At 44.0% G+C, this 25,206-nt stretch overlaps 2 protein-coding genes across 2 annotated transcripts in view; both read right to left on the minus strand.

The window, feature by feature from the left end:
- LOC129700664 (fibronectin-like) overlaps positions 1–25,206 on the minus strand; it is an 84,179-nt gene that overhangs the window by 5,449 nt on the left and 53,524 nt on the right. The window contains exons 16-17 of the mRNA XM_055641245.1: positions 23,808–24,068; positions 277–537 (exon numbers count right to left, since the gene is read on the minus strand). Of these exons, the coding sequence (XP_055497220.1) occupies positions 277–537; positions 23,808–24,068 (522 nt within the window). The remainder of the gene's footprint in view (positions 1–276; positions 538–23,807; positions 24,069–25,206) is intronic.
- LOC129701258 (fibronectin type III domain-containing protein 7-like) lies at positions 8,237–22,328 on the minus strand. The gene is made up of 4 exons (XM_055642389.1): positions 21,676–22,328; positions 18,953–19,207; positions 8,682–8,942; positions 8,237–8,581 (listed from the first exon to the last, which is right to left on the minus strand). Exons 1-4 carry the CDS (start codon positions 21,950–21,952, stop codon positions 8,292–8,294), a joined length of 1,083 nt encoding a protein of 360 aa, XP_055498364.1. The 5' UTR covers positions 21,953–22,328; the 3' UTR covers positions 8,237–8,291.

A 25,206-nucleotide genomic window follows, 5' to 3' on the forward strand; every position in this document is an offset into this window, starting at 1 on the left:
CGCTTCTATCACTTATGATCTTATGAAGCGGAAAGACGGAGGAACCATCTCTATGCAAATAGAAATTTATAGTGACCATCATAAGATGTCAGAAATAGCATGGAAATTAGTGCATTCAAACTCTTTGCTAAATGAGATCAACATGAAGGCCAAAACATGGATTAAAAACTTTAAATTGCAACTGTGGCTTTCTTTGATTACAATTCTCAGGAAACGAAACCATTACAGCTTAAGCATCACATTTCTCACACCTCCCAAACATCTTAGGAATCTTACCTGTTTCAGTTTCAAAAACGGAGGTGTTTACACTCTGACAGTAACTGTCCATCGCTGTTACAGTTAGTGAGTACATTTGACTGCAGTGCAGGTCCATGAATTCACAGCTTGTTCCCGTTGTGTTACACAGTGAAATGTGTCCATCTTGTCCTTCTGCTGTTGTAATGTACCACATCGCCCCATCACTCTCCTCCCAGGCCACTGATGTACTCTTGGTGTCACAGTTCAGACTGGTGTAGATGTCCTCTGGTGCACAAGGTGCTGCAAAGTATGTGAAGCACAAACTAAATGAGACCAAGCAAGAAATTAGAATGACCATCATAAGATGCAAGTCCTGTTGCATTGTCAATGTAGGACTGTTTACCGTGCAGCGTAGGAAGCTGGGGAGTGACCTTGAAGAGGTTTATGAAATCAGCAGTAAGAAGGAACTGCAGATGCTGGTTCCCACCGAAGATGGACACAAAATGCTGGAGTAACTCAGCGGGGCGAGGCAGCATCTCTGGGGAGAAGGAATGGGTGACGTTTCGGGTCGAGATCCTTCTTCAGACTGTAAATCATGAGGTGGATAGATCAGCTGATTCTTGTCCCCAGGGGAGGTGAGGTTAAAACTGGGAGGAATAGATTGAGAATGAGAGGGTAAAGATAAAACGGTGAGAAAAAACTTTGTCGTGAATTTATGGAATTCCCTGCCAAATCACTGGATGGATTTAAGAGAGAGTTAGATAGAGCTCTAGGGGCTAGTGGAGTCAAGGGATATGGGGAGAAGGCAGGCACGGGTTATTGATAGGGGACGATCAGCCATGATCACAATGAATGGCGGTGCTGGCTCGAAGGGCCGAATGGCCTCCTCCTGCACCTATTTTCTATGTTTCTATGGTACCTGGGGGGCAACATTTTCCACACAAAGGGTGGTGCAATTGTGGATGGAGCTGGCAGAGGAAGAAGCAGAGTTAGGTACAATGACGCCATTGAAAAGACATAGGTGGATAGAAACTGTTTGGAGTGATATGGGTCATGCACCCGCAAGTGGGACTGATTTAGTTGGGTACCTTGGGCCCTGGGGCATGTTAAATAAACACAAAGATAGGAAGACTTACCAGTGCAGAATTGAAACTGAGGCGGCTGTGAGTTGTCACACACACCATCCTGTGCTGTCACAGTTACATTATACACTTGGCCACAGTATAGGTTGGTTATCTGACACTCTTCGTTGACTGTCTTGCAGGAAGCTGTGTGCCAGTTGCTTCCTTCTGCTGTGGCGGAGTAAGACACGGCACCTTTAGTGTGGCTCCACAGCACTGAGGCATCGTTTGTGTCACAGTCCAACTGGACATCGAGATGTTGTGGGATGCACGATACTGAAAAAAGCAAAGAGACGAAGAACATTTGTACTAGAGTGCGGGACAGGCGTGATCAGCAAATAGTCTTTCCATGGACTTCATATACACGTTTCTAACTTTGGGGAGAACTATTGGAGTGGTTTGTTTAATTGAAATCTTCAAGCAAATGTATTCTCAGGTGAAGAATATTTTAGCCAGAGCAGAATTCAGTAATGATATGACTGATGGAGAAATGAATGATTCAGGAAACACCTCAGCATTTACCTGTTCTCCTTGTGATGGAAGGACTTTCAGCACTGTCACAGGTATCATCAATCGCATAAACTGAGAGGGTGTAGGTCTCTCCACAGTGCAGGTCGGTGATATCACACAGTGTATCATTGGCACTGCATTGCTGCACGTTGCTCCCTTCTGCAGTAGCCACGTATGATATTGCACCTTCACTGAACTCCCAGGAGACCGACATATGTCCAGCATCACAGTCCATGTGAGCGTCAACATTCTGGGGCACACACGGAACTGCATAGAGAACATTCATAAGTATAGACTGAGGATAGATCAAGGGAAACTCTCCAAATATTGTATAGATATGATTCTATATACTTCACATGAATTACCTGTTTTAACTGTTAAAGCAGAGCTTTGTGCGCTGTTACACTCCATGCGGATTGCCTCTACCGTTATATAGTAGTTCAGTCCACAGTGCACATCAGAGACCTCACATTCAGTGCCTGTTGTATTGCAGGAGGCCCAATGTCCAGTAATTGCTTTTGCAACCACGTTGTATATCTCTGTGCCATTGCTAGGATCCCAAAACACTGAGACGGTGTTATTATCACAGTTGATGTGAGCGACCATGTTCTGTGGGATACAAGGTACTGGAGAAGGGAATAGTCATAGTTTTAACTCGATTGTCACTTTAATCCTGCACAAACAGAACAAGGTTTTTAATTTGCCTTTTACCTCTTCCGAGAAAGTATACAGGAAAAAGGACACACGTTGGGTCACGAATTAAAATGAAATATAACATTACGAGAAATGGTCTCAGGTCTGGATCTACATGGATGCAAATAAATTTCAGGGATACAAGTCCATAAGTGGTAGGTGCAGAAGTAGGCCTTTTGGACGTCTCAAACCCATTCATCGACCTTCTCCACTTGACACTTTTACCAATCAAGTATCTGTCAATAACCCTAACCCAATGACTTGATTTAAATCACAAACAGCAAAGGGCCCAGTACTGATCCCTGGACTAGTCACAGGCCTCCAGTCCAATAAACATCCTTCAATCATCATCCTTTGCTTCCTTGCATGAAGCCAATTCTCTATCCAATCAGCGAGCTCTCCCTGGATTCCATATGATGTAACCTTCCAGAGCAGCCTCCTGTGTGAAATCTTATCAAATGACTTGCTGACGTCCATATAGACAATGATTATGGCTTTGCCCTCGTTAACCTTTATGCTATAACATATATGGAAAATAACATTGCCTCCTCAAAAAACGCAATCACATTCATGAGACACGATCTCCCAAAACACTCAATGATTTAATGATCCAATGATACTTTATTGTCACATGTACCTAGACAGAGTGAAATAGAAACATAGAAACTTAGAAAATAGGTGCAGGAGTAGGCCATTGATTCCGTTATAGCCCCAAGATCTATATCTAACTCTCTCTCTAATACATCCAGTGAATTGGCCTCTTCTGCCTCCTGTGGCAGAGAATTCCTCAGATTCGCAACTTTCTGGGTGAAAGTTTTTCCTCATCTCAGCCCTAAATGGCCGACCCCTTATTTTTAAACTGTGACCCCTGATTCTGGACTCCCCCAACATCGGGAATTTTTTTCTTGTGTCTAGGCTGTCCAATCCCTTAAGAATTGTATATGTTTCTAAATACTTTGTTTTGCATGCAACCCAGTAAAATCATGTCGCAGACCTCACCTAGGCAATACCCAAATGTCACCACATTTTGGTGCCGACAAAATTACAAGAGTTTACCAATGTTTTTGGAGGAGGTGATTACGTTTATTCAGTTTAGAGTCTAGAGATCCAGCATGAAAACAGGCCCTTCGGCCCACAGAGTCCATGTTGACCATTGATCCACTTCCTACTCACTAGAGGCAATTTACAGGGGCCAATTAGCCCACTAACCAACACGTCCTTGTGATCTGGGAGGAATCTGGGGCACCTGGAGCAAACCCACGTAGTCACAGGAGAATGTGTAAACCTCACACAAACAGCACCCAAGGTCAGGTTCGAAACGGGGTCTCTGGTGCTGTGAGGCAGCAGCTCTACCAGCTGTGCCACCCTCTATAGTGGCACAGTGGTGAAGTGACATTAGTGACAAAGATGAAGTCGGGCGGTGGATGTTGTCTACCTGGATTTTGGTGAGGCATTTGATAAAGTCCCCCAAGGTGGGCTAATCCAGAAGATTAAGATGCACATGATTAACAGTGAATTGGTCGTAGGGATTCTGAACTGGCTTACTGATTGATGACAGAGGGTTGTGGTGGAAGGACAATATTCAGGCTGAATTGAGCAACCTAATTCCACAGGGATCTGTGCTGGGACCTCTATTGTTTGATAAATATAAATGGCTTGGGCGTAAACGTAGATGGTTTGGTTCTTAATGCCCCTGTCCCACATAGGAAATCTGAATGGAAACCTCTGGAGACTTTGCGCCCCACCCAAGGCTTCCGTGCGGTTCCTGGAGGTTGCAGGTGGTTGCCGGAGGTTGCAGGTAGTGGAAGCAGGTAGGGAGACTGACAAAAACCTCCGGGAACCTCCGGGAACCGCACGGAAACCTTGGGTGGGGCGCAAAGTCTCCAGTGGTTTCCGTTCAAGTTTCCTAAGTGGGTCGGACAGGGGTATAACTCTGCAAATGACACCGAGATTGCTGGGATCACGGACTCTGAGGAAGGCTGTCAAGATATACAGCGGGATATAGATCAGCTGCAGAAATAGGAGGCGAAATGGCAGATGGAGTTTAATCTGAGCAAGTGTGAGGTATTGCACTTTGGGAGGTCAAAATTAAGGGGAAAATATACAATTAATGGCACGACCCTGATTTGCATGTGAATATGGATGTTTTGGAAAGAGAGGTTTACCAGAATGATGGCTCAAATAATGGATATTAGCTGCTGGGAGATGTTAGACTGGATTGTTTTCTCTTGAATGCCAGAGGTTGCGGGCAGATCTCATAGAAGTACATACAATTATGAGAGGACTGTCGGAATTATTTTCACAGGTTGGAAAAATCAAATATTAGAGGTTTAACATGAGAGGGGCAAAGTTTAAAGGAGATGTGTGGAGCAACCTTTCTGCACAGAGGATGAGGAGTGCCTGGAACACACTCACTATGCTTGAGACATGGTGGGATATGGATTATATGCAGGCAGATAACTAATAGTTTTGTGTGACACAGACATTGCAGGCTGAAGGGCCAGTCCTTGTGCTGTGCTGTTCTAAGCTCTATGTTTTAACAGTGAAATAAGATTTATTTGCTATGTTAAATAAAATGGTAATGATCATTTTACCTGTTTCAATTTCAAACTCTTGACTTGGTAAACTGGTGCAAATCTCATCCATTGCTAACACAGTTATGCCGTACGTCTGGCCACATGGGAGGCCCAGGATCTCACAGTTTGCCGCTGTTGCATTGCACGAGTATCTGTCTCCTTCCATTCCTTCTGCAATGGCCGTGTAGAACATTGCACCTTCACTCTGTTCCCACCACACTGATGTTGTGTGTGCTGTACAGTTCATGTGAGCACTTACATTCTGGGGACTGCAGGGAGCTGAAGAAATCAACGCAATAGAATGGGTAAAGGCACAATCAACTTTATTGTATATTCAAGGAAGTTAAAATGAAGTATAACATTCTTATAAAGCATTGAAATTGTAACAAGCAGGATTAAGATTACAAAATGAATGAATGACTTTAAATGACCAGAGAATAAAGAATTACTGATATATTTTGGATACTGTTTTATAGCAATGCGCTCGACTACCTGAGCTATAGGGAGAGGTTGAGTAGGTTGGTTCTATTTTCCTTGCAGCATAGGAGGATGAGGGGTGATCTTACATAGGTGTTCAAAATCATGAGATGATTAGATCAGGTAGATGCACAGAGTCTCTTGCCCAGAGTAGGGGAATCGAGAACCAGAGGATGTAGGTTTAAGGCGAGGAGGGAAAGATTTAATAGGAATTTGAAGGGTAACCTTTTCACACAAATAGTGCTAGGTGTATGGAACGAGCTGCTGGAGGAGGTGGTGGAGGCAGGTACTATCGCAATGTTTAAGTAACATTTAGATATGCACATGGATAGGACAGGTTTAGAGGGATATGGGCCAAATTAAGGCAGGTAGGACTAGTGTAGATGGGGCATGTTGGCTGGTTGTGGGCAAGTTGGGCCATAAGGCCTGTTTCCAAACTGTAAGAATCTATGACTCTAAAAAACAATATTGGTTAATAAAATATGCCAAGTTTACTTCTAAAGTAATTACCTGTTTGAGATTCAATCGAGAGCATCCTTACCAACTGCATCACAGTATGGTATGGCAACTGCTCTGTCTCCGACCGGAAGGCATTGCAGAGGGTGGTGAAAATTGCCCAACGCATCACCGGTTCCTCGCTCCCCTCCATTGAGTCTGTCCAAAGCAAGCGCTGTCTGCGGAGGGCGCTCAGCATCGCCAAGGACTGCTCTCACCCCAACCGTGGACTGTTTACCCTCCTACCATCCGGGAGGCGCTATAGGTCTCTCCGTTGCCGAACCAGCAGGTCGAGGAACAGCTTCTTTCCGGCGGCTGTCACTCTACTCAACAACGTACCTCGGTGACTGCCAACCACCACCCCCCCCCCGGACACTTATTATTATTTATTCAAATTGTTTGCTATGTCGCTCTTCCAGGGAGATGCTAAATGCATTTCGTTGTCTCTGTACTGTACACTGACAATGACAATTAAAATTGAATCTGAATCTGATCTGAATCTGAATCACTGAACTCAGAGAACTGTTACACGTGCAGTCTGATGCTACAACATAGATGGAATATAACTGACTGCAATGTAGCATGGACACTCTGCATAATGTTTCTGATGAGGTGCATGACACAGTGTTCCCATCAGCACCTTCCACAATGGCAGTGTACCACAGTGCTCCTTTAATGTAGTCCCACATTACAAGCGCAGTGTTCATGCTACAATCCAGTTGCACTTTGACATATGTAATGGTTGACTTGAACTGCTTACTCTACAATGTAGAGTGAATAGGAAATTAAAACAAATCTGATGTGTGTGCAACTGCACACAAACAATCTCCATAAAATCGAAGGATGTCCAGCTTCGATTTTCCAGCATCTGCAGTTCCTTCTTGACCATTCATAAAAATAGAGCCGTTCTACTTCTCTGCCATAACAGCTGTAAGAAGTAACTATCTTGCTGGAATCATTAGTATCAGAACAAACTATTATATTCACCAATGTGCCTGAAAAATGGGCGTTTTGATAATAATAATATAAAGAATAAATAGTTTTCAAGATAAATATGGTCGTCTCTGCAGATGCTGGGGTAAAGATATGGGAGGCAATGTAGAAGGGGCTCCTGATGGGGTATCCTTGGTTCCTGAAATAAGAACATGCTTTTACAATAAATTATTGAGTGCATTTTGGCATGAGGCTCACATCAATCCAGATGCCGACTGGAAACAAAGATAAAGGCTTCAGGAAAATATTTCAGGTGTCAAGTGCGTACTTGGTCCTTTAACCTGAAGATTGATATTAGTCTTTCATAAACATTTACTGGACCCACTGGAGATTTGTCATGCAGCTGGCTCACAGCCTAAACTCATACCATTCCCCATACTTTCCGCAGGTAGGAATGAAGCCATCACCTGCTTCATACACTTGCCTCCAATGCCCATTCTATAAGATAGAACATTGTTGCAACAGTTGGAATATTGTGACCTGTACATTCTGATCCAAGCGAATTTGAGGTGATTTCCCAGCTACGCCGTGAACAAAGAAAGTGCCTGTGGTACAGTTGGGGTGGCACGGTGGCGCAGCGGTAGAGTTGCTGCCTTACAGCGCTTGCAGCGCCGGAGACCCAGGTTCGATCCCGACTACGTGTGCTGTCTGTACGGAGTTTGTACATTCTCCCCGTGACCGCATGGGTTTTCTCCAAGATCTTCGCTTTCCTCCCACACTCCAAAGACATACAGGTTTGTAGGTTAATTGGCTTGGAATAAATATAAATTGTCCCTAGTCTGTGTAGGAGCGTGTTATTGTGCGGGGATCGCTGGTCGGCGTGGACATGGTGGACCGAAGGTCCTGTTTCCACACTGTATTTCTAAACTAAACAATGTATTTCCTTGACTTTGCCAGTACAACGACATCAGCAACAAAAGAGATAATTTCAGCTGTGGACTCGGTAATATGAAGAATGAAACTTACACCGGGAGTCATTAACTTGAAAAAAACAAAGACTTTTACATGTGTAGGAAGGGACTGCAGATGCTGGTTTAAATCAAAGATACACATAAAAATGCTGGAATAACTCAGCAGGACAGGCAGCATCTCTGGAGAGGGCTCTCATGGTGATGTTTGGGACCGAGATCCTTCTTCAGTCTGCGGAAAGACTTTTACATATTGTCTGCAGAATGTAAGAGTTTATGTGTTACGATATTGCATGAGGTGGAGTTTTACCTGCATGTACATTGACCACTGCTGGCTGGGGTCTCCTGCAGATATCATCTGTTGCTAGAACAGAGATTGTATAATATTCACCACACTGCAGCTCTTGGGTTTGAGCCCTTGTATCACTTGTGTTGTATGAAGTTGTTTCTCTTTGACTGTCTCGAAGAGTAACAATGTATAACTTTGCTCCATCAGCTTCATCCCACCAGAACGATACAGTATTCATATCACAATTCAGCTCAGCTGTGAGATTCTCAGGAATGCAGGGTGCTATTCAGAAAACACAAGTTAATACCAATTCACTTGTTGTCTTGTAAATAAACACAATGACTAAACATCAAATTTATTTCCTTGCTGGGATGTTATTTACCAGTTTGTATTTGGGCAGAAGTACTTGAAATGCCGTCCCTGCTGTATCTCAGAGTTGTTACGGTTATGTTATAGGATTGTCCACAGTGTAAATCCAGCATTTCATAGCGCGTGTCTGTGGTGTTGTCTGAGTGTGTGTGCCCATCACTTCCTTCAGCTGTTACATCGTACGAGATCGCTCCAACAGTTCTTCCCCAAGATGCTACCACTTTATTAGAGGTACAATCCACATTCGTAATGATTTCTCCTGGAGCGCATGAAGCTGAGAAAAAGAAAAACATTAAAACCCACTGGAGGAAAACATAGAAACATAGAAACATAGAAAATATGTGCCTGTAGGCCATTCGGCCCTTCAAGCCAGCACCGTCATGCAATATGATCATGGCTGATCATCCAAAATCAGTACCCCGTTCCTGCTTTCTCACCATATCCCTTGATTTCATTAGGTCTAAGAGCTCTCTTGAATACATCCAGTGAATTTGGCCTCTACTGCCTTCTGTGGCAGAGAATTCCACAGATTGACAACTCTGAGTGAAAAAGTTTTTTCTCATCTCAGTCCTAACTGATTTGAAAATGATTTGCAAAGTCATTCCTTTCCTCCATCAATCCAGCTATTTGCGATGATTCAATGTAGCTGCTTTGCATTAGGGCCACCACGTTTCTGATCATGACTTTGAGTTATTACAGCTTGCTGTAAATGCAACTGCTAAATCTTGTTGCAAAATGAATTCCCAAATCCTTATGTTTTTGCAGGAATCCACTGTGAGCAGTGAAGCTGCTTGAATATGAATTCAGTGGAGTATTCCGTTGACTGCAAAGACTCCAAAGACATACAGGTTTGTTGGTCAATTGGCTCGGAATAAATGTATAAATGTAAAATTGCCCCTAGTATGAGTAGGTGGTGATAATATGCGGTCGGTGCAGCCTCGATGGACCTTAGGGCCTTTTTTGCGCTGATTCTCTAAACTAAACGAGATTAATAACAGGTCGATCTTGTAACCCACTTCAGGTGATGGGGTTCGGGCAAGGATGAGCACATGTTCATTTATGCTGGCTGGACTGTCTATCGAAAGACAAGACGGGATAGTGGTTGGCTCTGTTGGTAAGGTATGAAATCCAACCTTGGCAAAACAACGACATGGGATCAGAAGATGTAGAATCCTTGTGGGTCGAGTTGAACAAACATCAAGGGTGAAAAGACCTTGATGGGAGTTATTTACAGGCCTCCGAATAGTAGTCAGGATGGAGGATTAAAATTCCATCAGGAAATGGAAAAGGCATGCAAGATAGACAACATTACACTGGCCATGGGAGATTTCACTATAATAATGGATTGGGAAAATCAGGTTGGTAGTGGAGCCCAAGAGAAGGAATATATAGAATGCCTATGAGATTACTCTGATGGGCTTGGCCAGAAGTTAAGGCAATTCTGGACTTGGTGTTGTGCAATGAACCGGACTTGTTTTTGAGAGCTCAAGGTGAAGGAACTCCTCGGATGCAGTGATCATAATATGATAGAATTCAACCTGTGGTTTGAGAATGAGAAGCTGAAATTGGATGTGTCGGTATTACTGTTGAGTAAAGGTGACTACAGAGGCATAAAGGGCCTGTCCCACAAGCATGCGATTGCATGCGTCTAGCGCGACCAAACGGAAGAGGAGTTCGCGCTGAGTACGCGGTGAGTATGCAGTAAGTACGTGCAAAGTTCGCGCGTGACGTAATTTACGTCAAACTCACCAATCAGCTGGTGGGCCGACTGAATTTGGATTTCGCACGGCGTCGGGCGGTGACATCATCGCGCAATGCCACGTGCTAAGACGCTGCGTACGATGTCAAGACGCTGCGTACGGCGTCGAGGCGCTGCGTACGGCCTCAATACGGGTGGGGGCCAGCAGTTGTCTTGCGGGAATTTCGGACAGTGCAAGATTTTTGGAGCCCCGCGCGATGTCGGGACCAGCCCCGCACAACTCCATACGCCTCTGTGCTTGTAAGTGGGACCGGCCCCACGAGGCCGTACGCCTCAAGCGACCACGTTTGATCATGCTAGACGCATGCAATTGCATGCTGGTGGGACAGGCCCTTAAGGGAGCTGGCTAAAGTTGACTGGAAGAGAACTCCAGCAGGAATGAGGGTGGAGCAGCAAAGGCGGGAGTTTCTGGGAGTAATTCAGAAGATGCAAAACCTTTTCATCCCATTGAGGAAGGAACATACCAAAGGGGGAATGGGGCCACCGTACTGACAAAGGAAGTCAAAGGCAGCATAAAAGTAAAAGACTAAGCATATAACATTGCAAAGATTAGCAGGAAGGTATAAGATTGAGAAGCTTAGAGAGCATGCTGACCGGTTGCATCGTGGCTTGGTTCGGCAATTTGAGCGCCCTGGAGAGGAAAAGACTACAAAAAGTAGTAAACACTGCCCAGTCCATCATCGGCTCTGACCTTCCTTCCATCGAGGGGATTTATCGCAGTCGCTGCCTCAAAAAGGCTGGCAGTATCATCAAAGACCCACACCATCCTGGCCACACACTCATCTCCCTGCTACCTTCAGGTAGAAGGTACAGGAGCCTGAAGACTACAACAACCAGGTTCAGGAATAGCTACTTCCCCACAGCCATCAGGCTATTAAACCTGGCTCGGACAAAACTCTGATTATTAATAACCACTTTCTGCTATTTGCACTTTACCAGTTTATTTATTCATGTGTGTATATATTTATATCATGGTATATGGACACATTTATCTGTTTTGTAGTAAATGCCTACTATTTTCTGTGTGCTTAAGCAAAGCAAGAATTTCATTGTCCTATACAGGGACACATGACAATAAACTCACTTGAACTTGAACTTAAAAACCAACAGATGAAATTTAAGCTAGCCAATAATATAAATGTGGATAGTAAAAGTTTCTTTAGAAACTATATAAAGAGTAAGAGAGAGGCAAGAGTGGACATTGGACCACTGCAAAATGATTCTGGAAAAATAGTAATGAGGAACAAAGAATTGGTGGATTAACTGAATATTTTTTTTGCGTCAGTCTTTACAGTAGAAGACACCAGAAACATGCCTGAAATTCAAGAGCGTCAGGGGGCAGAAATTAGTTAATTACTTCGCTAATACTGAGAAGGTGTTCAGTTTATGCTGCTTTCAGAAGTCTACTGTTCGTAAAATGATTGCTCAACAAACTGATCTCTTGATTCTGAAGTATCTCAAGATATTTTGTGGAGATTAATGGTTTTAAATAGAACATAAAATATAAACCACAAGAAAAGACCCTAGGGCTACCAATATCTGTACTAAACGACACAAAGACCATCACTTATCTACTTGCAGATAAGCAATATCCCTCCATTCCCTACACAACCATATGCCTTCTCCAAAAATATTTTAAATGCCTCGTGGCAATTTTGGTCATGTCTTTACAAACCATGGTTGTCTCTATGTTAACTAGATAACACATCTAGTTCAGCCATCAATCCTGGCAGCGTGTTCCAGGCACTCACCACCGTCTGTGTAAAAAACTTACCCTGCACATCTCCTTTAAAATGTCAACTTAAAACCATGCCCTCTATTATTTGATTTTTCCATTCTGCGAAAAAGATTGGACTATCTACGTCATCCATGCCCGCCATAATTTCTGTCAGGTCTCTGGTGTTCCAGAGAAAACAATCTCCAATCTGTCCAACCTCTTCCTGCAGCTAATACCCCTAATGAAGGAATCATTCAGGTAAATATCCTCTGCACCCTTTCCAAAGCCTCCACATTCTTCCTTTAATGGGGCGATCAGAACTACACACATGACTCCAAATGCAGCCTAACCAAAGTCCTATAAAGCTGCATCATGGCTAGCTGACTGTTAGACTCAATGCCCCAACCTATCAAAGCAAACATACCACATGCCTTCTTTACTCCTGCATCTGTTTGTATTGTCACTTTCAGGGAGTTATGGACTTGGATCCCATGATCCCTCTGTACATCAATGCTGTTCAGGGTCATGCCATTAATAGTAAGATTAAACGAGAACTTACCAGTTTGAAGTTTGATCTGTATTTTATGAGGAGTTACGATGACGGATTACGTGAAGAGCCCGCTCAGCACGCATGCGCGGCATACTTCAAAGCAGCGGTGTGGAATCACAGATAGACAGAGTTATTGAAATAAACATAGTAAAGAAAAGGAGACATCAGTTATCAGGTTGACCCACATTATTGAGGGTGGGAGCGGAGGGCACGTAATCCCTCATCGTAACTCCTCATAAAATGCAGATCAAACTTCAAACTGGTAAGTTCTCGTTTAATCTTACTATTTTACTTTGGAGTCACGTGAGTGACTACGTGAAGACTTCAAAGTTCTGTGATTTCAAACCGTGTAAAAGTTATTACTTCACGCACTGCCGAAGTCCTTGAGGGAGGAAGTGTGTTATCGTAATCAACCAATGAATCTGTTTGTAGAAAAACACAATGGTATTTTTTAACAATAACAACAATGAAATTAAGTTGCTTCCCTGGGTTTAAATTAAATATTTGCAGTCTGTAAATAAAATTTCTGTAAATAAAGCAGGTTTTGCCAACAGCTTATTATAAAATTTCTGAACGGTCTTTCCCCCGACCATCCTGCTGTAGCCAGGATGTGGTCTATTCTTTTGGCCGTCGACGTGGTTGCTGCCCTGGTGGAGTGAGATTTGTACATGTTAGTGTTTATCCCAGCAGCTTTTAGCACCTGTTTGAGCCATCTCGAAGGTTTGGCTCGTCACCCGACCATAAGGTTTTTTATGACTGACCCACAAGGCTTTTCATCTCCCTCAAATATTTTGGTTGTGTCTATGTAGGACAGTAGGTGGGTCATGGCACATAACCGTGGTTCTGGCGGGTAAGCCCGGAATTCCACGACTGGATTAGGTGTTCCTGGTCTGCTCTGTTTGATCAGTCCCTGGATAACGACAGAGATCTGGTCTGGAGCTGTGAGCATGCTGTCCAGTCGCAATAGGTGTAGTGACTGGACCCTCTGTGCAGATACAAGTGCCATCAACATGAGTGTTTTGAGCATAGATTGTTCCAGGTTGAGGGATCTGGCTGGTGGCTGTCCCCTGAGGTATGTCAGGACCACACTGACATCCCATATATGGGTGTACCTTGGTCTAGGGGTTTAGAGTTGTAAATACCCTTCATTAGTTTGACCACCAGCCTGTTGTCCTGGAGCTGGTTTTAAATAGACAGGCAGGGCACTTCTAGCTGTGTTGATGGCTCTGTAGCTGAGTCCTTCATCGTGGTGAAGGTTCGCCAGGAATTCCAGTACGTTGGTAACTGTAGCGGTTGAGTAGGTGGTCCCTGTATCCAAGCAGTACTTCTCCCATTTTTTGATGCTGGACAAGTGCTGTTTTTTAGTGGATGTTCGGAGGGATGCTGACATGGTGTCGATGGTTTGTTCTGATAATCCCAGTCCCAGAAGTGGTTTGTGCAGAATCTGCAACCCAGGAGTTTGATTTGTTCATGTCACGGGTGGCTTGTGCCCGACACTGGGTGTTAACAACTCTGGGTCACTGGGGAATACCATCGGAGTTTCAACAACCGTGTCATGGAGTATTGGGAACCATGGCTGCGTAGGCCAGTCGGGTTGTATCAAGAAACCTGAAGCAGAGTCCATTTGTATTGTGTGTAGTCCCCGACTGATGAGGCAGAAGGGACGAAATGCATAGAAGAAGAATTTCCCCAATCCAGCGCGAACGCATCTACCGCTGCTGCCTCAGGGTCTGGTTCCCAAGCGACATACATAGGTACCTGGTGATTTAGCATTGATACAAATAAATCGATATCTGGCGTGCCATATTGCTTTATAACTTTTGCAAAAACATTTTTGGGGGTTTAACATCCATTCGATGTTGTCATTAAATTTACGTGACCTGGTGTCTGCCACTGTATTTAGCTTACCTGGCAGGTAAGTTGCTGATAGCCAAATATGTCTTTCGACACACCATTGCCAAATTGTGTTGACCAACTTGTCGCATGATAACGATTTTATGCCGCCTATATGGTTAATGTAGGCCACCACCATAGTATTATCTATTTGTAACCGTACATGCAAGTGATGCATATGCATTTAAACCATAAAAGTCATCCAACATCTCTAGATAATTAATGCCCAGTGTAAGTGGTAATGATGACTCTGGGTTAGTCCATCTACCACCTGTGCTGGATATGGAGTTAGTTGCTCCCCAGCCTTGAGCACTGGCGTCTGTTTGGATAACTAACGTAGGGTTAGTGATGATAATAGGGCTGAAAACTATGCCAAACGTTTTTTGCCCACCACTGTAGTTCTGATATTGCTTCAGTGGGTAACTTCATGACACGATCATAATGACCTGCATGTCGTTTTGGTGCCTGTACCTTTGCTCTTTGTAAGTTTTGATAATGCAAAGGTCCGAATTGTGTAGCCGGAAATGCTGCTACCATTTTCCCAATTACTCTGCTACTTGTCGAATAGTTGGTCATTCATTGACCATTAAATTGTTGCATGGTTGTGCCGATTCAACTGTTTTGTCTCTTGGCAATGTTACAGTCATGTAGACTGAATTAATTGTGAAGCCCAAGTAGTCCATGATTGTGGATGGCTTCAAATTAGATTTATCTGGATGTAAGACAATCCCAGGGTTTCGAACAACTGTTTGGTAGCTGTTACAGCTGACATAGTCAATTCCATGGTCTTGCCTACTATTAAGATATCATCAAGATATGACATGACAATATGTTTTTGTCTTCTTAATATTGCCAGAGCTGGTTTTGGTATCTTGGTGAATAATCTATGGCTGATGTTAACCCATTGGGTAACGCTTTAAACTGCCGTGGCTGCCCCATCCAGGTAAATTTCAGGTATTTGCGATGATCCTTGAGAATGGTACTGAATAGTAAACATCTTTAAGATCAATGCTTGCCATGAAGTATCCTTTGGAAATTAGTTGTTTGGCAGTAACAAACGTTTCCATTTTGAAATGTATATACTTAACAAACCTATTTAGTGAAGTTAAGTCAATGATGATGTGATATCCACCATCTTTTTTGGGTTTAGTGAATATATTTGATACAAATTCCAAGGGTTCATGTTTTGTTTTTCCCAATGATACCCTTTGTAATTAATCTCACCAGTTCAGCTTGTTCCTCTCGTTTTTCTTTAACTGAGAGGGAAAATACCCTCTGGGGTGAATGTTGAATTTTCCTAGTATGAATTGTATTTTGTATCCACTAATGCCATTGAATATATACTGATCACTCGTGATAGAATCCAGTGCTTCTTTAAACAGGTGTAATCTCCTCCCTGTTAGTATTAAGCCCCTATTTTCTATACGCTGGTAGGAACCAGACCCACCTACCTCCATGGTTATGGGTATTTCTTCTGTTTCCTGCCAGTCCAACGAGTCTTGCACGTTGTTTGACGTGGCGGTGATGTTGGGGGGTGGCGCATTTTCCATGGGGTCCGCTCTGGGCCCTGGTCTAAAGAAGACTTCCGGTGGCCGATTGGGAAAGGGGGAGATGCAGCGAGACCTGGGTGTCATGGTACACCAGTCATTGAAGGTAGGCATGCAGGTGCAGCAGGCAGTAAAGAAAGCGAATGGTATGTTAGCTTTCATTGCAAAAGGATTTGAGTATAGGAGCAGAGAGGTTCTACTGCAGTTGTACAGGGTCTTGGTGAGACCACACCTGGAGTATTGCATACAGTTTTGGTCTCCAAATCTGAGGAAGGACATTATTGCCATAGAGGGAATGCAGAGACGGTTCACCAGACTGATTCCTGGGATGTCAGGACTGTCTTATGAAGAAAGACTGGATAGACTTGGTTTATACTCTCTAGAATTTAGAAGATTGAGAGGGGATCTTATAGAAACTTACAAAATTCTTAAGGGGTTGGACAGGCTAGATGCAGGAAGATTGTTCCCGATGTTAGGGAAGTCCAGGACAAGGGGTCACAGCTTAAGGATAAAGGGGAAATCCTTTAAAACCGAGATGAGAAGAACTTTTTTCACGCAGAGAGTGGTGAATCTCTGGAACTCTCTGCCACAGAGGGTAGTTGAGGCCAGTTCATTGGCTATATTTAAGAGGGAGTTAGATGTGGCCCTTGTGGCTAAGGGGATCAGGGGGTATGGAGAGAAGGCAGGTACGGGATACTGAGTTGGATGATCAGCCATGATCATATTGAATGGCGGTGCAGGCTCGAAGGGCCGAATGGCCTACTCCTGCACCTAATTTCTATGTTTCTATGTTTCTATGATAGAATGCGGACCCCAAGCTTTACACCAGTCCCATATGGTAGACGTTGACTGGTGGACGCGATAGGGTTGCTGCTGCTTGGGAATTATTGTTTTTGGTTTGCTCGTCCCAGGCCTGCCCTCATGAGACCGAAAGTTTTTTAAGGCCTCTTCCATATCCATCATATGCTTTGTGAGGTTTTTGCCAAAGAGCAGTGGGTCTGGCTCAGTGGCTGGGGTATGCACCACCCTGCAAATTTAGGATTTTATGGCAGTTCTTATGATTGGTTTACGAAGGTTGTGGTCATCTCCGTATTTGTCCATGGAATGAGCAAACGATGTGATGGCTGACGTCAGGAGCCTGAGGATCCGCTGCAGTTTTAGCTCCTGGTTCCGAATATTTGCCCCAACGTGCCCCCAGTTTTGGTTGTTTACAGCCGGCACTTTAAAGGACTCACATTTCTCTGTATACGTTACTAAGGCTTCATTGACCACCTCTCCTGTAGGGGCCTGTTGGAGAGGTGGTCAATGCTGGCAGCTAGTTTGGCCTTTAACGGCCTCCTGCACGTGGGGTTGCCATGTAGTGGTCCATCACACCTAGCAGCTCTTCCTGTTCCTGCACCCCTTGCATACTCCCGACATCTTCAGCCAGCGTCCCCTCTTCTTGACCAGCCTAGTCCTGGTCACCAAAGCTACCCTCGGGTGAGGAGGAAGCAATGGACAGTGCACAAGGCACTGTGGAGGGAGTGCCTGAACTCCCCCTGCAGGAGCGCCCCTCACGAAGCACGTCTCGCTGGAGCTCCTGCTCCAGGAGCCGCTCCATGCGGCTCAGGCGGCTGTCTCCCCTCCCCGTGCGGGTGGAGAGATGTCCCCGTCCGACAAGTCGGAAGCCACCGGCCGGGCTTCTTCGGTAGCTTTACTTCCAGCCCGCTGCTCAGGCGCTAGCGGGCTGGGCTCGGCACGGTGTCGGGGAATAGCGGAGCGCCCAGTAAGCGGTCCTACCACCTTGTTGCTGCCCCCTCTCAGATGGAACGTTCCTCCGTGGAGTCGAGCGGAGGACCGGTTTGTCCAAGAGCCTTTCTTCTCTGCCTGAAAAGCAGAAGGCTCCCTGTGAAAGAAAACCCGACCTCAGGGTACTTACCTGATGGCCCGTTCTTTCACCTGTAGCGGGAGCGCCTGACTACTGATGTGGCCGCTGTTGCACTGCTGAACGCAATGCCGCGCATGCGTGCTGAACGGGCTCTTCACGTAGTCACTCACGTGACTCCGAAGTAAAATTGTATATTTTCTCCTTACACTTGACCTCCCAAAGTGCAACACCTCACATTTGCCGTTTCACCACACATTTCTGTATCTGATCTATATCCTACTGTAGACTTTGACAGCTTTCTTCACAAACCATGACCCCAGCAATCGTGGTGTCAAGTGCAAACTTACTAACCGACCCATCTAGGTTTACGTCCAAGTCATTTATATATATATATATAATCACAAACAGCAGCGGTCCCAGCGCAGATCCTACACTGCTTACAGAACTCCAGCCTGAATATTGTCCTTCCACCTCTGCCCTCTGTCTTCTATCAGTAACCCAGTTCTGAATCCATAAGAGACCAAGTCACTATTCATCCTGTACATTCTGGATATAAAGAGGGATATATTTTCTTCGTTATTACTGGAGCCTTGGAGACTGGTGCAGGTTTCACCAAACGCGAGCACAGAGATGGTGAGTGTGTGTGTGCGCGCGCGGTTGGTCGATCCAGCTCGCGGTTTCAACGCGGACGGTCGATCCAGCTCGAGGTTTTCCAGGCGAGTGCCCTCAGCTTGAAGGTCGAAGACACTCTTCTTAACTCGCGGATTAGGTCACCTGCAGTGGGACAGCCCCTTTACTCACACTCATTCTCCCAACCGATGATCGCCGATACACATTACCCTTACTGGCAATCTTATTAATGAATAATAAACATCAAATTCTGAAATGCATTATAATGTACTAAGGAGGTCATAAAATGATATGTAAAGCGAAACCCTCTTTGTGTGTTACCTGTATGAATTTCGTAACTGGAGCCTTGGAGACTGCTGCAAGTTTCACCAATTGCGAGGACGGAAATGCTGTACGTTTGGCTGCAGTGAAGATCTGGGATTACACAGTTTGTTTCGGACGTGGTACAAGTGGCCGTGTGTCCATCGCTGCCCTCCGCTGTTGCAGCGTACCACACTGTGAGATTACTCATCTCCCACGTTACAGAGGCAGTGAGGGCAACACTATCAGCGTGTACGTTCTGAGGGGGACAAGGAGCTTTTGGAGAAGAGGAAAGATAAATAAGATATCAGTGTGGCATTTGAAATGGCAAAACAATGCATTGGGAGGGACATTGGAACGGAACGGTGGCGTAGTGGTAGAACTGCTGCCTTACAGCGCCAGACTACGGGTCCTGACTACGGGTGCTGACTATACAGAGTTTGTAAGTTCGTCCCGTGACCTGCAGGGGTTTTCTCCTGATCTTCAGTTTCCTCGCACACTCCAAAGACGTATAGGTTTGTAGATTAATTGCCTTGGTATAATTTTTTTAAATGTACCTAGTGTGTGTGTGTAGGACAGTGTTAATGTGCGGGGATTCGCTGGTCGGCACAGACTCGATGGGCTGAAAGGCCTGTTTCCGCGCTGTATCTCTGAATTAAACTAAAGGAGTGAACAATCCAGCCTCTTGAGTCTATTCTTTTTTTTATTTTTATAATGTTTTTATTAAAAGCAAATGTACAAATGATAATAAAAGACAAACCGGTTACAGAGTTCTTACATAGCTTCAATTTTTAAAGTTTTTTTTAAAGAAAAGAAAATAGAGAAAGAAAGAGATACGAGAAACTGTAAACTAATAGAAAAGAAAGAAGAACAAGAAAGAAAGGATATTACAAATATAAAGATTGTGGAGATAGATCCGGGAGATGTTGAGTATAGTTGTTCGTCCAACCCTAAACTCAAGTTATGACTTTAATTTTGTGTTAAACCAGTTTAATTTTAAAAAATTCAATAAATGGAGACCATATTTTTAAAAATAGTTCTCGTTTGTCAATTAAGACAAATCTTATTTTTTCCAAATGCAAGGTCTCGGTCATTTCCGTAATCCACATTTTAATTGTGGGGGTTGTTGGGTTTTTCCAAAATTTAAGTATTAATTTTTTTCCAGTTATTAAACTGTAATCAAGAAAGTGTCTCTGGCTTATCATAAAGTTTCTGATAATCCTAATATTATTAATTTTGGATCTGGGTCCAGTTGATTATCGATAACTTTAGAGAAATGTTTTTAAATGTCCATCCAAAATGTTTGCATTTTTATACAAGTTACAAAAGTGTGAGTTACATTGGCTTCTTGAAATTGACATTTATCACAGAGAAGGGAAGTACTTTGGAAAATCCTATTTATCTTGAGTCTATTCTGCCATTTGTTTCAATTCTGTCAACCACTGAATGATTTTGAAAAGTAAAAATGGCAGGTGCTCCAATTCTGAAATTAAACATAAAATACTCAACAGATCAGACAGCATCTGCTGAGAGAAACAGGGTTGACTGATTTTCTTTCATTTGTGTCCTCAGAAAATAAACACATGTTGGATGTGATACTAGATTTAGCTCTTAGGGCTAAAGGAACCCTGGGATATGGGGAAAAAACAGGAAAGGGGTACTGATTTTAGATGATCAGCCATGATCATATTGAATAGTGGTTCTGGCTCGAAGGGCCAAATGGCCCACTATTGCACCTATATTTCTATGTTTCTATGCAGAGATTCAATTGCAATAACTAGATTCCTAGTTGGAGATGTTCAATTCATTGAGAGTATAACTTATGACTGAGCCCTGAATTGGTCCAAAAATAAATTGGTACCTTGTGAAAATGCTCTGGTCCTGATACTAATCCAAATGAAATATTCTAAATCAATAAGATTGTCCAAACCTGATGAACATGTAGTGATGTGAATATGTCTGTCATGTACTTCAAACTAACAAGCAGGAAGCAAACTATGTTCTCATTGTAATTGTTTGTTCCTATCTATTCTAAAACCGATTCTATTCTAAAACTGAGGAATGGTTGATGGAGTTTAACAGGAGAATTGCAAAGTGTTGCATTTTCAGAAGTCTAACCAGGGCAGGACCTCCGCAGTGAATGGCAAGGCTCTGGGGAGACATGAATTCATAGGTGATAGGAGCAGAATTAGGTAATTCGGCCCATCAAGTCTACTCCGCCATTCAATCATGGTTGATCTATCTATCCCTCCTCAACCCATTCTCCTGCCTTCTCCCCATTAGCCCTGACACCAGTACTAATCAATAATCTATCTATCTCTGCCTTAAAGACGTGTAGAGCAGAGTGTTCGGTACATCTGTGAGGGGCTCCTTTTGTGGAGTCCTGCGACTGAGATGATTAACCTTCAGGAAAGACATTGAAGCACAGCTTCAGGAAAGGGTTTTTAACATAAATTTAAAAGATAAAGCTGCAGTGTAACAACCTACACAAGTAGACATCGAAAGCTAATTTCCAGCCATTGTCTAATGAGACACTGCACTGGGAGTAATTTCAAAATGCCTCTCATGTTGGGTCTGAGGAGCAATTCCATACTAGGGATACATAAATTGTCCTGGGATTAGCTGCCATCCTTATACTACAAGAACAATCCTGTGCTGCCCAGCCTTGTTGGCATTTTAGATATCAGACAAGTAGTTTCAATTGCAGCATTCCCACAAATCAAAAAGATCTTTAGAAATCCTACCTGGATCAGTTTCAATAACGACACTTATACTCTGACAGTAACTGTCCATCGCTGTTACAGTTAGTGAGTACGTTTGACTACAGTGCAGGTCCATGAATTCACAGCTTGTCCCCGTTGTGTTACACAGTGAAATGTGTCCATCTTGTCCTTCTGCTGTTGTAATGTACCACATCGCCCCATCACTCTCCTCCCAGGCCACTGATGTACTCTTGGTGTCACAGTTCAGACTGGTGTAGATGCCCTCTGGTGCACAAGGTGCTGCAAAGTACAGAAACATAAACAGATTATGACAAGTGGGTGAATGTCTACAATACAAATGTACACAATCAGAGCTATGCTGAATATTTTGGTACCCATGAAAAATATTTTACGACCCTTTGAAAAATGTACTTTCAATAACATACATTTTACTTCTACTAACGCAACAGTCAAGAAAGAAAAAGTTGAGATGTTTTTACAGCAAAAAGACTCTCTCAAAGGAAGACACTGTTGCGTTGGCTGATTTGTAAGCTCCACTCTTTTCAGCAACAATTTGTCCAGACTTCTCCCTGGGGTGGGACTGTGGTGCAGCTGGCAGAGCCGCTACCTCACAGCGCCAGAGACCCAGGTTCGATCCTGACCTTGGATGCTGTCTGTGTGGAGTTTGCACGTTCTCCCTGTAATCGCGTAGGTTTCCTCTGGGCGCTCTGGTTCCCTCTCATATCCCAAAGGTGTGCGGGTTTGTAGGTTAATTGGCCGCTGTACAGTGTGTCTGGAGCGGATGCAAAGTTGGATAACATAGAAGTAATGTGGATCGATAGTCAGCGTGGACTCGGTGGGCTGAAGTGTCTGTTTTCATGCTACATCTCCAAATAAATGCAACGCCACCATCATGATTGCATTGGCATAACTGGTTGTGGAGATAATCATTCTAGTGTTTCACTGCAGGAATTACAACACATGCGTGGTACTGACATATTGGGAGTGCAGGGATTTTTTGGATCAGCAAACAGACTGTCGAAATCTGAACAACCTGTAGCTGAAAACAGTAGAGGTTACCAATTCAGCAAGCACAACTTTGCAAACGCCAGTTCATGAAGTATGAAGACAGCACTTGACATCTATTTGTCTGCGGGACATCCAGACCAGACCATCCCACACATCGTGAATGACTGCTCACTGAGGCTTTTCCCTGGTGGCATCAAAGCCATCCACGCAGCAACTGATGCTGTCCTGGCCTGGATGTCGACCCTCGATCTACAACTTTAGGCTGTGCACGCCATACACAAGAAGAAGAAAAAACACTTGACATAATCAAATCATCTGCATGTGTCTCAACAACAGTAGTGAACTGATTTAAACATATAGAAAAAAAACAAAGTGCGGCAATTTCAGTCCGTGTGAAATCCTCAAACAAACAGAGAAAGGTTGAACAAGTTAGGGCTTTATTCTTTGGAGCGCAGAAGGTTAAGGGGGGACTTGATAGAGGTTTTTAAAATGATGAGAGGGATAGACAGAGTTGACGTGGAAAAGCTTTTCCCACTGAGAGTAGGGAAGATTCAAACAAGGGGACATGACTTGAGAATTAAGGGACTGAAGTTTAGGGGTAACATGAGGGGGAACTTCTTTACTCAGAGAGTGGTAGCTGTGTGGAATGAGCTTCCAGTGAAGGTGGTGGAGGCAGGTTCGTTTTTATCATTTAAAAATAAATTGGATAGTTATATGGATGGGAAGGGAATGGAGTGTTATGGTCTGAGCGCAGGTATATGGGACTAGGGGAGATTATGTGTTCGGCACGGACTAGAAGGGTCGAGATGGCCTGTTTCCGTGCTGTAATTGTTATATGGTTATATGGTTATTATAAGCACATTAAGTGAGCGTGTCGGAAGGAACTGCAGATGCTCGTTTAAACCGAAGTTAGACTCAAAAAGCTGGAGTAACTTAGAGGCTCAGACAGTATCTCTGGAGAAAAGGCATGGGTGACATTTCGGGTCGAGACCCTTCTTCAGACTGAGAGTCAATGGATAGGGAAACGAGAGATATAAACGATGATATAGAGAGATATAGAACAAATGAATGAAAGACATGCAAAAATAACTGAGTGGATTAGTTGGACAGGTTTTCAATCACTCTATTCAATGCAACAGACCTACCGGTGTTGAATTCAAGCCGAGAGCTTTGTGAGGCGTCACACACCTCGTCCAGTGCTGTCAGGGTTACATTATACAGCTGTCCACAGTACAGGTTCACTATCTGACATTCCGTATTGACTGTCTCACAGTAAACTGTGTGTCCATCGCTTCCTTCTGCTGTGGCGGAGTAAGACACTGCACCTTTAGTGTGGCTCCACAACACTGAAGCACCGTTTGTGTCGCAGTGGAGTTGGACATCGAGATTCTGTGGGATACACGAGGCTGAAAAATGCAAAGGGAAGAGATGAGGAGAAGTTGTTGAGCAGCATTGAGGTTATTGAATGATTGCCGTTATATTGGGGCTTGCTGCAAGTACACCCAGAGCTTGATATATAGTTGTGGGTTCCTTACCCAAAAAATAAAAACTCTCATAGAATGAGTGCAGAGAAGGTTGATGAGACCGATTCCCAGGATGGGAGGAGGTTTGCAATGTGAGGAGAGACTGAGTAGACGTTGCCTGTAACAGGGATGCAATGTTGAGGCTCTATAAGGCGCTGGTCAGGCCGCATTTGGAATATTGTGAGCAATTTGGGCACCATATCTGAGGAAAGGTGTGCTGGTTCAAGAGAGGGCCCAGAGGAGGTTTACAAAAATCTTCCCAGGAAGATTTGCCACTTATCATTTCACTGCACATCTCGTATGTGTATGTGATGAATAAACTTGACTTGACTTGACTTGAAGGAATGATTGGGTTAACCTATGATGAGCATTTGACAGCACTGGGCCTGTATTCGTTGGGGTTTAGACGAATGAGGGGGGGATCTCATTGAAACAAACAGAATAGTAAAAGGCTTGGATAGAGTGGATGAGAAGAGGATGTTTTCATTGGTGGAAGAGTCTAGGACTAGAGGACATAGCCTTAGAATTAAAGGACCTCTTTTAGGAAGGAGATCAGGAGGAATTTCTGTCGTCAGAGGGTGGTGAATCTGTGGAATTTCTTTGCCACAGAAGGCTGTATAGACAAAGTCAGTGGATATATTTAAGGGAGAGATAGATTGATTCTAGATTAGTACGGGTGTCAGGGATTATGGGGAGAAGGCAGGAGAATGGGATTAGGAGGGAGAGATAGATCAGCCATGATTGAATGGCGGAGTAGATTTGGTGGGCCAAAATGATGTTATGATGACCTTATGATCTTATGTATTATTGAGAGCTTAGAAGAATGACTGGAGATTTCTGGAGGCAGGCACGCCTGTCGGAGTAGCTGCTTCCAACTTGGTCTGTGGTCAGGAGGAAGGTGTGAGTGCAAATGAAGCAGACAGGAGGATAGAGATAAAGGCAGTTTTAGAGGACCCTCAGCCCTCGAGCATCTTCAAGCCTACACGGTGGCTTCTTAGAGCAGCCTGTAGTTGAGCCCACT

Source organism: Leucoraja erinacea, chromosome 10 (genome assembly GCF_028641065.1).
Source record: "Leucoraja erinacea ecotype New England chromosome 10, Leri_hhj_1, whole genome shotgun sequence".
NCBI classification, from domain to species: Eukaryota; Metazoa; Chordata; class Chondrichthyes; order Rajiformes; family Rajidae; genus Leucoraja; species Leucoraja erinaceus.

Bases quoted from the DNA above. Each gene is read 5' to 3' on its own strand.
- LOC129701258 (XM_055642389.1), bottom strand. From the start codon at position 21,952: ATGTTTCTGTACTTTGCAGCACCTTGTGCACCAGAGGGCATCTACACC. The intron at 19,208-21,675 runs GTAGGATTTCTA...CTTCTCCAAAAG, and splicing joins CGTTATTGAAACTGATCCAG to CTCCTTGTCCCCCTCAGAAC. The intron at 8,582-8,681 runs GTAAATAACATC...TTTTCTGAATAG, and splicing joins TTCTGCCCAAATACAAACTG to CACCCTGCATTCCTGAGAAT.